At 26.8% G+C, this 13662-nt stretch overlaps 2 protein-coding genes across 5 annotated transcripts; both read left to right on the forward strand.

The window, feature by feature from the left end:
• The first annotated feature begins 579 nt into the window (after nt 1–579).
• On the forward strand, nt 580–3553 carry MFS18 (major facilitator superfamily transporter 18). Of its 3 annotated transcripts, XM_003690984.4 has the most exons (10): nt 580–714; nt 840–902; nt 979–1126; nt 1261–1607; nt 1680–1853; nt 2295–2424; nt 2596–2692; nt 2779–2944; nt 3005–3163; nt 3293–3553. In XM_003690984.4, exons 3-10 carry the CDS (start codon nt 1065–1067, stop codon nt 3430–3432), a joined length of 1275 nt encoding a protein of 424 aa, XP_003691032.1. In that variant the 5' UTR covers nt 580–714; nt 840–902; nt 979–1064; the 3' UTR covers nt 3433–3553. The 3 variants fall into 3 exon arrangements, with proteins under 3 accessions (XP_003691032.1, XP_086764458.1, XP_012350474.1); XM_086908332.1 differs by having other exon boundaries at nt 2779–3163; XM_012495020.3 differs by having other exon boundaries at nt 602–902; nt 2779–3163.
• Nucleotides 3554–4068: 515 nt separating this feature from the next.
• On the forward strand, nt 4069–9587 carry LOC100868862 (uncharacterized). Of its 2 annotated transcripts, none has more exons than XM_086908333.1 (9): nt 4069–4179; nt 4432–4576; nt 5614–6106; nt 6301–6397; nt 6483–7195; nt 7425–7604; nt 7693–7952; nt 8021–8754; nt 9135–9587. In XM_086908333.1, the coding sequence occupies exons 2-9, from the start codon at nt 4530–4532 to the stop codon at nt 9197–9199; spliced, it is 2589 nt and encodes an 862-aa protein (XP_086764459.1). In that variant the 5' UTR covers nt 4069–4179; nt 4432–4529; the 3' UTR covers nt 9200–9587. The 2 variants fall into 2 exon arrangements, with proteins under 2 accessions (XP_086764459.1, XP_012350473.1); XM_012495019.3 differs by having other exon boundaries at nt 4074–4576; nt 7693–7738; nt 7838–7952.
• The last annotated feature ends 4075 nt before the right edge of the window (nt 9588–13662 follow it).

Below are 13662 nucleotides of genomic sequence, written 5' to 3' on the forward strand. Positions count from 1 at the left end.
AGGGATTTAACAATTATTTAAAAATTTGACTTGCATAAGTTGGTACCCATGGAATACTGAAGCATTTTGCTCATAGAATACGTAAAAATTCAAAATAAATAATTAATAAGATATGAAATTGATTATTTATATTAAACGAATCGAATATTCATTTCTTCTTCACGAAATCTTTCGTTTTAGGATTTTTCTAGATTTTTATTAGTCAGATTTTGTTTCATTGATCGATGATTTTTTTCTGATAGCATTATGTATTTTATTATAATAAAAAAATATATTTCTATTTTGTTTATATAAATCATATAAATAATTTTAAATTTTAATTTTTTAAATAATAATTTTTTAGAACTTAAAAGTAATATAAAATATTATTAGATATTTACAGCTAAATTTTATAATAATAATAATAATAATAATAATAAAGAATATAAACAAAAATTTTTAACTTTGAAGAATGAAAAACAAATATAAAAATATTTCAAAATGTGTAGTAAATATGTGTTATCCTGTTTCTTCATAATATATTTTCGCGCTTATATATTTGAAAAGCAACTTCATATTATTGACGATGATATTCTATGAACTTTTCAAATAATGCAACGTCAATGTGTATATATATATATATATAATCAATGTATATTTTTATCTTTCAATCTCTATGTAAAAAGAATAAAATTGATATTTATTTAAATAACTTATCAGCTAAAGTAAACAAACGTAAGCATATAATCGTTATGTTTCTGTGATATAATTAAGAAGAAAAATAATCAATTGTGTTATTAATGTATTATTTTCTTGATAAAATTATTAATATACATTCATACCAAATTGACTTATTTTAGATAATGATAATTTGAATTTGTAAATAATAATTATATAAATTCATAATACATGAGAAGTGTAAGGTATGTGTAAAGTGTAAAGTTTTATTTTAATTTTTTTGCTATTAATTCACAGAAAATATATATATTATATTTTTAGGAAAAAAAAAATATATTTGTAATTTATATTTTAATAATTTAATTATATGGAAAAAATTATTTATGAATAAAATTATTTGATGAGAAATGCAAATGCAAATATCTTTAGGATTAATTCAAGATGAAAAAACAAATTCATCTTGGTCAAGGTAATTATTTTCTATTAAAATATTATATTACAAAAATAATTTGTAAGAAATTTTTTTATCTTTTTTATCAGATTTTTTTTAAGATAATGATATCTAATGATAATATATAAAATTATGAAGTAATTTTTTTTTAGGAAGGAAAGACGAAAATGGTTTTTATCATTATTATGTGGTACTTGTCTTATATATGCTACAAGAACATCTGTTCCTTTATTAATGCCAATAATAAGTAGAGAAAAACAATGGTCCAAACCAGACTCTGGAATAATATTATCTAGTTTTTTTTGGGGTTACACATTAACACAAGTTGCTAGTGGTTATATTAGTGATAAAATTGGAGGACAGAAAGTTCTATTAATTTCTGCTTTTGGATGGTCTATGACAACATTTTTTATGCCAGAAGTTATAGAACTTTTTTCAAAAAATGATAATTCTGTATTATTAGTAGCAACAATAAGAACGATAAATGGTGCATTCCAAGGTATTCTAAATTAGTAAATTGAATAACAGAAATATAAAAATTAATTTGTTCTTTATATGTCATATGTTACAGGAATGCATTTTCCTAGTATGATTAGTTTAATAAGTCAACGATTACATGAAACAGAAAGAGCTTCATTTTTTAGTTTATTAACATCAGGATCTGCTCTTGGCACATTACTTACTGGATCTCTAGGTTCTTATTTATTAGAAAATTATAATTGGATAACAGTTTTTCAAACATTAGGTAAATAAATATTATAATTATAATTTAATTATATTAACTATACATTATAATTTATATTAATATTAACATTTTCTTTAATTGATTCATTCATTTTTGATATAATGAAATAACATAATATAATATATATGTTATATAATTATATTATATATTAATATATTTTATATTAAGTATTAATTTGATTAAATATAAATAAATATACAAAATGTATTTTATCAATATTTCTCACATCTTTATATATATGTTACAGGGGAATATTAATTAAATAAAAAAATATATTAAATTTACAAATAAATTTGTTATACTTACTATGCAAAAACATATTATTTCTAATTGTAATTTTAAAAAATTAAATTATAGAATAATATATACATTTATTGATAAATATAAATCATGTAATAAATTAAATTAAATATATTTCTATTAAAAAATTTATTGTCTTAGGAGGTTTAAGCTTGGCATGGACATTATTATTAAGTTATCATACTCTACCATTTAAGGAAAAAGCAGCAACTAAATCACCTACTACCTACACTTTGCCTTGGTTGAAGCTTTTAAAAAAGCCTCCATTCTGGTAATCATTGTGCATGGGATCAATTTGAATTCAATTATCATAAGTCACACAATTTCTGACACAAATCTTAATATAAAAAGTATATATAAAGTTATATGGATACTTATATAAATATTATAATTACAAATTTATAAATATATAAGTTTTAAATATTAATTTCATTATTTTTAGGTCATGTGTAATAGGTCATGCTTGCCAAAATAATTGTTTTTTTGTATTATTATCTTGGATGCCAATGTATTTTCATGATACATTTCCAGAAGTAAAGGTAGTTAATTATTAATAAATATTTTTCTTATATTGTTTAAATATATATTTGTTTAGAATTTTTATTTATTATTTTCATATATTTAGGGTTGGGTTGTAAATATGGTGCCATGGCTATCTATGTTACCTTGTACATTTTTTGGTAAAGCCCTTTCCGAGAAAATAATAAAAGCAGGGTATTCTGTTACAATAACACGTAAAATAATTGAAACAATATGTTTTCTAATTGAAGTCATAAGTTTATTATTTTTAGGTATGGAAATAATACTCCGTAAAAAATTATATAATAGAATTAAATTTAAAATTATTTCAGCAAAAGTGGAAACTTTTCAAAGTGCAATAATTTGTCTTGCATTTATAATTGGTGGTTCAGGTTTTCATAATAATGCAATTGCAGTAAATCCATCAGATCTTGCACCAAAACATTCTGGAAGTGTATTTGGATTAATGAACACTGTTGGTGCCATACCTGGTATACATATAATTATAAATTAATATATATAAATATATATAATAAATATATTTTTATAAATATATAAATATATATATATATATATTTTTTGTTGTTACCAATAAAAATGATAATATAAAATATTTCCAGGATTTCTTGGAGTATACTTTTCTGGACATATATTACATGTAACACACAGCTGGTCTGTTGTATTTATATTTATAGCTCTAATAGATATATTAGGATGTATAATATATTTATTATTTGGTTCTGGACAAGCAATTATATGAAATGTTATCAAATTTTTTATTCTTTCAATTTATTGTAAATAAATCTTGCCTTTAAAATTAACTTTAAAAAATTGTATGAGTGATTTTTAAATATAGATAAATAAAATATTAATAAAATCGATTGCATTCTGTGTATATTAATGTTGTGTATATGAGAATATTTTAATAATGGAAAACATTTAGCTTATATTTCAGTTAATTAATAGATACTAGATTTTTATTTAATTTTAGCATTGTTTTGTTTTAATTTTGATTATTTTTCAAATATATTCAATTAATTTCAATTATAAAAATTTAAAAAAATAAATATTAATGACTCGAATTTGAAAAATTAACGCTAATTCAAAATTAAATCATATTTAATACATAAATCTAAGGATAATACTTAAATCTGATATCTATGTATGATTGTATAATATTGAAAGCTAATGATTATAATTTCTAATACAATGATTTTCTAATGATCATTATAAAATATTTTAAATTAGCTTTAATGTATTATGTTAAATATTAAAATATATTTTTAATTGATAATAAATAAAATGATAGCCAATACAATGGTTAGTAAGTGTGATTGCTTACATACATGGAAATGCCTCTTATAAATTGGAGCAGCAAGTGCTTGATGCCTTTTTTAACGCGAGCATGTGAACGGATCTCGAGACTCGACTTTTCGACTTGGAACATCTCGTGAGAATTAATGTACGCAGTAGGGACAATCGCAGAGGTGGAATTTTATTTTTAACGGTACGACCGTATATTTGTTTATGCGAAGTTTCTGATGAACGTGTGATTTGTTCGTTAATGGTTGTCGTTTTTACCGATCGTTCGGTCGTGCCTGCCTCTGCCTGCTGCCGCGAATGTGGATACTTCACGGTGTGCCGTACTGCTGCTACCGCCGCTGTACGTTTGAAGTACTCTCCTCGGCTGATTGCCTTCGGATTTTAACAAATCTTTCACATTCGTGAATGCTTTGAAACTGGTTCGTTATTGTACCAGACTCCGCCGTGATTGTCACTTGATAGCAACACCCGAGGCGCCAAAGCTGTCCGCATCGGCGCTTTCTTTAGCCCAAGTGGTATCAATGTTGTCTGGCAATGGTGTGTAAGGAGAACGTAGTATCATGGTTTGGGAATCTGTCCAGGTAATAAAAGTATTATCAGTTTCTTTTCTAACTAATGCCATATTCTTCTTGTTCGGAAATGGAGTACTATATTTTCTTATTTATAGTACTCCGTTTCGTTTTTCACTATGACCTCTTCATCCTTACTAAATTTTGAACTAACCAAAAAGAATATTCTACAATTTAATCTTAATTGTATGTCAAAAATTTAAATGAATATATTAATATTGAAAAAATAATATAAATATTGATTTTCTTTAATGTTTAATTTAGTTCATTATCGATATATAATTTTTCTGTTTATTATACAGAAATTCCAAGTATGGTAGCAACTGTTTTCCTTTAATTTCGTGTATATAGAAGATATTATAATGAATTAATAATTAAATTTTTTTATGAACATTTTCGTTTAAAACTATAAGAAACGATATATATTTAATATTATTATAAATATTACTATTATTCGTTTTTCCTATAAAATATGGAATATGTATTATAATAAAATTTTAAAAAGTACATTATTAAAAATTTAATGATTAAATATTGTTGCAACATGTTTTAATAAGAATTATACATATATAAATTTTGTTATATACATATTATTATTTTGATATAATAATTTTGATTTAATAATTTTTGATATATAGTTATAATAATAACTATACATAATTATAATAATGAATAATTATTGTTACATCATTATTATATCATTTTTTAAAATAATTTTTAATAAAAACAAATATTTTATGAAAAGAATTTAAATCTAATTTCAATAAATAAGAATATAATATATATTAATATAAATTATATAAAATATTATAATTTAAAATTTATATATTTATAATTTTGAAAGATTATTTAATTGTAAATAATTATTATTTATTCCAATTTAATATTTAGCAATTTTTATAAATTAATTATATTATTATGTTAGTGTTATATATAAGTATATTTTTATATTTTTTAAAATTCTGATTATACAAAAACATTTCATATTTATAAAAAAAAAATATTTTTAGTAAGTTTATTATTTATAAAAAATATATTTATATGTGCAGTTATAAACGCATCGATGTCATGTGCACATTACTAAATATGTGCCTGCCATTTGAAGTACGATATCTTGGCACTTGTGTAGAGGATATTGGTAAACGGGATTATAATGATCTTCGTGACACAGAACATCATGCAAACAGTGCCTCTGACCTTGCCGAGTTAACAACCTTAGGTGTGGCAGATAAACGCACACGAAGGAAACTTGCTCTCTATATGGCATTATTACATTCTTGTAATTATGCATGTGCTGTCATCTTATATAAGAATTTATCAAATTTTGACTATCAAGAAATCTCCAATCTATTAAATGGGACCACCTTTACACCGGATGATCAACCTTTAGAAGAGCTACTCTTGTTGTATACAATGGCTTTAAATCATCCAGCATTTACATATGAGCAGAAAAGTGTTTTCGGTAACATTTACATTAAACTTCAAGAAGAAGAAGCTCGTCTGAATCTCTCAAAATCAAATTCATCCTATAAACAAGCACAAGTATGTGTAAATTTTTATATTTATTTATTTATGGATATAATCTTTAATGTAATGACTATTTTAAATAATTTATTATATTTATAATTAAATACTATTCTTTCTTTAATTTCAAAATTTAATTAAAAGTTAAAAAAGAAATTTTTTAATTGTAAATATTATTTTAAATTATATTCTTATATCTGTTGCAATAATAGGGTTGCACGCCATGTATAAATACAAATGAAAGATTAATGGATACAGAAATGCAGGGCAGTTGTATGATAGCTCCACCTCCAATGCAAACTTATCACGGTATGTGTAATTTATATTTTATGTTGAGATATATATATATATATATATATTAACAATTGTTTAATATCTTTTATTTAATATCTAGGAGAAATGACAATGAGAAATAATACCATGGTAACTGGAGTTCCTCCTGGTCTTTCTATGCCTCCACCTGGATTATGCCTGCCAACTCCAGAACAAATGCCAATGGGATCAGGTGGTGCAACACAATACCTTCATCTTGGCTTTCCATCAGTAAATCATATGCCACCATGGACAGGTCAGGTTATGATGGGGAATCAACTGATGTATCACTCTGGCGACATGTTGGCTTATCCACCTTCCCCCTTAGTCAGCCGTCAATCGTCACCATCCCAGTCTCGATCTCCTAGTCGCAGCAATTCCCCAATGGGTCGCAGAAATAATACAATGCCACGCACCTCTTCGCAAGTGACTCAATCTACTTCAAATACCTTAACAACGTCAACGAGTGCCTCTAACAGTCAGACAAGCATCTGTAGCTCAAATGCCAATTCCCTTCCTCCACTTCCCACATTGGGTACGAACAGAAGTCATCCTAGTCAACCTCCATTGCTTCCATCACGCTCTGTTCCCTTGTCTATCAGCAGTTCTACTACTTTTTCACGGCATAATAGCATCGAGAATACCCCTTCTACCTTAATTCCGGCAGCACCTCAATCAAAACAACCACCACCACCACGGCTGCGGTCTTCAATTTCTGGTGATTCTTTACGAGAAACATTAGGAAAGGAAATGCCAAATTTCAAAGGCAATTTGCAGAATTTTTCTCTTGACGAGGTAAGATAATAGAATTTTAAAATAATTCGAAATTTCATAAAACATTTGATAAAAAATTTTAATTTAAATTTATTATTAAAAAATCTTAATTTAAATTATACTATTCATTATATTAGATTATTCATTTTATTAGATTAAATCACGAATTTATTCCAATATAATACATATAATAAACATATAAAATATTTTTATGACATTAGCGAATGTAATTATATAATATATTATATAGATTCGAAGAATGAGCGATGAGGACTTGAGAGAAATAGGATTAACGCCGAATGCTGTAGGACAATTGCGAAGTATAGTTAAAAGTCAAACCACTAATGGTTTAAATCAAATTTCCACTGATAAAAAATTAGAAAGTACTACTAGCACAACACATACAGTAGTAGATCCAGCTGAAAATGAGGTAATAATTAGTAATTTATATTTGATATGTATTAATTATAATATTATTAATTTTTATTTAATGAATATATTACAAAATTTTTATATAGGCTATACCAGGAATGGAGATGTTGAATGATAATGGAAATCAAAGCAGTAAGTCAATGCCCTTACAGGAACAGCATCCAGCGATGCATCATCATCATAATCATGCAGCCACTCCTAATTTACGGCGATATCCTATGCCACCATTAGATCCTGCGCAAATACAAATGTATCCTGCACCACCACCGATGTATGCTGCACAGAATGCACCATGCTATGCCTGTCTTACATTACCTGTTGCCGGGGTACAAAATCGATACTCAAGGTAAGAAAAAAATTCACACATTTGTAAAAATCAATCTTTGATTTTAATAATATTTTAAAATATTTTAGGTGCAATGCTCAACACGTATATTGTTTAACACAATTACAAGCCTTGAGGTTAGACCCTGAGGGCAGCAGGCATTGTTCACAGAGCAGTAGTTCCGATAGTACTGGTAGTAGATCTCCGCCGGAAACTCCTCCAGCAGCACCGTGGGTGAGCGGAAGTGAGAGCAATGCACCGCCAGTTACTGATCATCTCAGCTCTGCACCAGTACATTCTACAAGTGCAGTTTCACATCCAGTATCCCAACAGCCTATACAATCTGGCCCGGAAAGGCAACGTACTAGAAGAAATCAGGCACATGTGATGCGTCATAAAAATCAAATGGTGAACGGCGGTGGACCCCCAAATCTATCACAATGTGTTTCCTTTCCCGCGCCACCATCGCATTCGCAGGTCACATATCTGCCGCATGGTTTCCCGGCTTTGAGACCGAGTAGTGGTATTTATTCTAACTTCTCACATGGACCGTATGCAAGGCCAACTTATCCAACCACGTATCAACCTAATGGTGAAATGATGTATCAATATCCTGGACATCCATCTTCGGGAGGAACACCACCACCTCCACCAAATGCAGCTACAACACCTGTTCAGACGCCATATATGCCACCTACTCCAGTTGTAACATACGCACCAGCTGCCGTCCCACCAACGAAAATTTCGTGTTATAATTGTGGCAGTAGTAGTCATCTTGCAGTTGATTGTAAAGATCAAACTATGGAGGATCTTACTAAAAAAGGTACAAAATTTTTCATAATTCATTTCTATATTTTTTATTTTATTTTTATTTTCGAATGGACAATTTATCAAAAAATTGCATATCTGCATACATATATTTGCATATACATATATTTATTTGTATATTTGAATATACTTATATTAGCTAAATTTTAATTTATAACAATTTTTTTTTTTAATAATTTTATATTTTATACAATTTTTTAAATAATTTCTTTTTAATATTATAAATTTTTCGTGTTTTTTTTTTTTCTAAAAATTTTAATTATATTATAATATTACTTATAATACGAATTTAATTATGTTATTACATATGTATAGAATAATTATATATGCGAATAAAATACATACGTGGCTCACAAAAAATATTTTTACTTTCAGCTCAATACCGTCTAGATTATAGTATAATGAAACAACCTGGAGAGTGCCCAAGTTCTGACAAGTGATCCCCTGCCGTGGACCATTCAGCAATTTATCATTATCATCATTACCGTAATTACCGTTACCATCATTGTCACTATTATTATTACTACGATCCCGCCACAGCAATACAACCTAAGTACCGTTCAAAAGATGACTGCTATCGCTCCTCATGCAAGTTTTCGGTGATTTTTGTAGACATCCCTAATATTCAGGATGACGATTTTTTAACAAAGGAAGTTTCGCGATTCACGGTACCAGGTATACTTTTTACAAGTTCTTATTTATGATAGTAATTCTTAATTATGATTGTAAAAAGATGTAGCGTCATGTACAAAAGAAAACAGAGAAGCATAACCCAGAATGCTCTTATCTATGTTTTTAGAATACATTTTGAAAGGTTTTTGTTAGGTATTGACTCGTGTCTTACCCCAACGATACCTATGAATTACATATAAACATACACACACATACACACAGCACGCCTCAACCCAATTTCTCACTATTTCTCTAGTAACTAGCCATAAACGAAATACAAGAAAAAAAGAACACATTGTGCTCTGATTAGATGAGACTATCATGTTTGACTATATTTATCATTGATACTTTTACTTCTACTAGTATGTCTATACTATCACTATTACTACTATTACTATTAAACTATTACTATTACTTCTATTATCGCTACTGAGCCACGACATTTTTATGTATACATATTTTCTCAATTCTTATGTGCGCAATGTTTGAACGAGTGCAAAAGTGAATGATCAGAGTAAGTAAGAAAAATTAGAAAGAGAAATGAATAATGCACTAAGAAAGTGAGAATAAGCAAGGAAGGAAGAAAAGAAGGAAGAAGGAAAAAAAGACGGAAAGAAAGAAAAGAAAAAGAAAGAACGAATGAACGAACGAAAGAAAGAAAGAAAGAAAGAAAGAAAGAAAGAAATGGAGAACGAAAGAATGAAAGAACAACAAACCATAAGTGTTCGATCGTCTAGCTGCCTTTGCGCTCCTGTGTGTATAAAACTATAAATATACGCCGCTCACCACTCATTTATTAACTTATGAATAGTTAATTAAATAACAATATAATTCTCATCCTATTTATAAATAGTCATGCAATCACGTGCAACTTAAGCAATTTTATACGAGTTTTATTGATCGCCCATCTTTTTTAAGTGTAAGCAATGCGTTATATGCGTTTAAAATCTAGTAAGTAATAAAGAAAAGAAAAGAATAATGACTCGAGTATGAACTAGTGTTAGTGGTATGAGTGGAGTGGCAATATGCGCTAGAATCATCTTGTCAACAAGTTGCTACTGCATTTAAAACAAATTTTTAATTAAAAAAAAAAAATAAAAATAAAAAAAAAAAAAACATTATTAGTATGTATCGATCTAATTATATTAGAAATGCATAATTTGGCAACTCTTTGTCTAATTCTCACACTTATGATGACTCATAATTTTTAATTTGTAAGGCTCTCATACTATGTACTTGATCTATGTAAAATAGATCTTATAGATATCCAAATTGATAGGAATCGAAGAAAAAAAAGAAGAAGAAAAAAAGAAAAAAAATTATAAAAATGAACGAGAGTGGATATGCGTGACTTTGAACATACATGCATTTAAAAATTTCTTTTTCAATAGCTCTTGGATACAAAGAATTTCTCGGATGTTCCTGTTTTTGGTTAGTAATGAATTTTTTTTTGGCAGCTAGTCAATAGCCACACAAATTTTGAAATTAACATTTTAGAGTTAGTGTTTTGCAAGGATAAAAGTTTGACAAGAAGGGAAAGTTCGGTGTTGATAATTTTAATATTATTTGAATCTGATTTATTAATTTTATTATGATATGTAATTCATTTTAATGATATTGTTTTTCATATTGTATTATTGTGAACACGTGAAAATTGAAAGGTTGAAGATCGTTCGAATTGCAAAAAGAAAGTCAAAAATTAATAGGGAAAAAGTAATATTGATATGAATCATATATAATACAAATTAGTCAAACTTTTGTCAACTTTTTATAAGAAGTTCGACTATATCGTAATTTACTAGAGTCTACTTAATTCGACGTTTAAGTAATATTTAGTGAAAGTACTATCTTTGTTTAATATCCGGTGTTTTCATATCGATCTAATAAAAAAAAAAAAAAAAGTATAAAAATTTATCTTGCCGTTACGATTAGTCAATAATGATTTTTTAAAAAAAACTACTACCTGTAGAAAAATGTCAAAGTGGCTGTGACTAATGAAAGAAGTGTGGAAAATTCATATTGAACGCGAAATTGTTTTCAATCTCATAATACAACCAAATTTTTTGATATTCTTGAATACCTTATCTATGAATCAATATCAATAGTAAGTGACAAATTATGCTATGCAACAAGATCAACGAAACATTTCGTTTGTTTCGCCATATCGTAAATTTTGATATGTTGCTTGACAAGAGCGAAGAAAAAAATTAGGTCGCAAAGGTTTTGTGAGTTTATTATTATATGTGCTTTAGTGTATGAAACAAAGGAGTCTGACTTTGGAACACAATATTAAATAATAATATGATATAAACGAATTGCGAATCAATTTTCCCGATAAGGCTTTAAACATTTTTAACGCCTTAAAATTCGAAAATCTATCTCTGTTCTTGGACAAATTTCATTTACGAAATTAAAGACTTTATTCTCCAATTTCGAATAATTCTACTAGCGATAAAAAAAAATAAATAATCCATCTTGCTAAGCAGTAACAAATCATTGTTGATCAAGTGATCAACTATTGATCACGATTAATCGTGTTGTTATAGAAGCAATGATTATTAAAATATAACACTTTATTGCTGTTTACTAACTGTTGATACTAATAATCGAGAAAACACGTTTTAATATATATCATTGGCAATAAGATGAACGCGATATAATCCCCTCTTATAATCGTTAAGCAATATTTCCTATAGCAACAACAGTACCTATGTATGTTTCTAAAAGATATTGTATATTATTAATGTTATTTAAGCAGCAATAAGGGAGTTTTGAATTTTTATCGATAATCCGCAATCACACATACGTATATAAAGAAGAAGAATCGCAAATAAAATCACTTAAGCAATAATGTCATATTTAATGGCATAACATATTATGTGATTGTTATTTAACAAAAAAAAAAAAAAAAATTCGATTATAAAAAATCTAATTAAGAAATTCAATATCATTTTCATTATATCGACTATACTCATTTTATTGCATTTCATCAGTTTGATATGTTCAGCTGAAATAATTAAAAATTTTATCAGGAATTTGTATTCTCTCTCTCTCTCTCTCTCTCTCTCTCTCTCTCTCTCTCTCTCTCTCTCTCTCTCTTCCTGCCCTAATTTCTAGTCTTATTGAATCTTTTTTTTAAAAATTTTGCCATTTGATAATAATTAATCACTGTCGTAAAACAGTAAAAGACTAATTTTATTAGTAACGTTATAGGAGACTGTTTACTTTAAATCAAGACTCCTTTGTTTAAAAAAGAAGTACTACTGTTAAAGTACGCATTTAAACTAGTAAAAACTAGTAATACAGGTGACAAGAAAGAAAGAAAAGAAAAAGAAGAAGAAAACGATAAAATAAAAGATTGTGCTTCGTATATAATATGTGTGTTACGTTGTTCAAGTTTGAAAAAAAGTTCAAATGCTCTTGATCAAATCAGTATTATACCGAAAAGAATCAAAAGTCAAAGAACCATATCACTTGAACAGAGACCGTAGAGCAGGAGCATGAGAGATTAGTAATAGTAATTATAATAAAATGATAATATTAATTAGTATTAATTATAATAATTATATTAATATATATGATATAAATTATATATATATATATATATATATATTTATATGTATTATATAATACTATATATTGAATATGTATTATATAATAGATATACGTAAAATAGAGATGTAAACTTTCCAGAAAGATTAAATTACGTTACGTCGAATAAGAATTACTTCGGTTCTTTGGAAAATGCCGACGAATATTAAAAAAAAAAAAAAAAAAAAAAAAAAAAGAAAGAAAGGAACGAAAAAAAGAAAAAAAAGAAAACGAAAAAGGAAAAAATATTGGACTCGGATGTTATCGTGCATCTTTTATATATATCATACATCGTAATTTTTTGGTTGTTTTTCTAATTATTGTCTTATTGTCAATTATTAGTTTCAACAATAATTGTTTGTAATTACTAATCTCAATTAGCACTCTCTTTTAGCTACTGTTTCCTAAAGTGTGTTTCTTTTTTCAGCTTCAATCGAAACTGATTACCACTACATTATTTTCTTTTTTTTTTTTCTTTTTTTTTATATAAATTTATCGATAAAAAATAGAATGAAAGTGAAACAATTAAATTAAACAAAGTACAAGTACAATTAGATTATCTTGCATTATAAAAATCGGCTCAAATGTTCAAAAAAAGAAAAAAAAAAAAAGGAAAAAAACTCGATGATATATTATTTAA

This window comes from Apis florea, unplaced genomic scaffold (assembly GCF_048593485.1).
Source record: "Apis florea isolate Af1SG1 unplaced genomic scaffold, ASM4859348v1 contig_3068_pilon, whole genome shotgun sequence".
Taxonomy (NCBI): domain Eukaryota; kingdom Metazoa; phylum Arthropoda; class Insecta; order Hymenoptera; family Apidae; genus Apis; species Apis florea.

Bases quoted from the DNA above. Each gene is read 5' to 3' on its own strand.
- MFS18 (XM_086908332.1), top strand. From the start codon at position 1,065: ATGCAAATGCAAATATCTTTAGGATTAATTCAAGATGAAAAAACAAAT. The intron at 2,425-2,595 runs GTAATCATTGTG...CATTATTTTTAG, and splicing joins TTAAAAAAGCCTCCATTCTG to GTCATGTGTAATAGGTCATG. The intron at 3,164-3,292 runs GTATACATATAA...AAATATTTCCAG, and splicing joins CACTGTTGGTGCCATACCTG to GATTTCTTGGAGTATACTTT.
- LOC100868862 (XM_086908333.1), top strand. From the start codon at position 4,530: ATGGTGTGTAAGGAGAACGTAGTATCATGGTTTGGGAATCTGTCCAG. The intron at 6,398-6,482 runs GTATGTGTAATT...TTTAATATCTAG, and splicing joins TCCAATGCAAACTTATCACG to GAGAAATGACAATGAGAAAT. The intron at 7,196-7,424 runs GTAAGATAATAG...TATATTATATAG, and splicing joins AGAATTTTTCTCTTGACGAG to ATTCGAAGAATGAGCGATGA.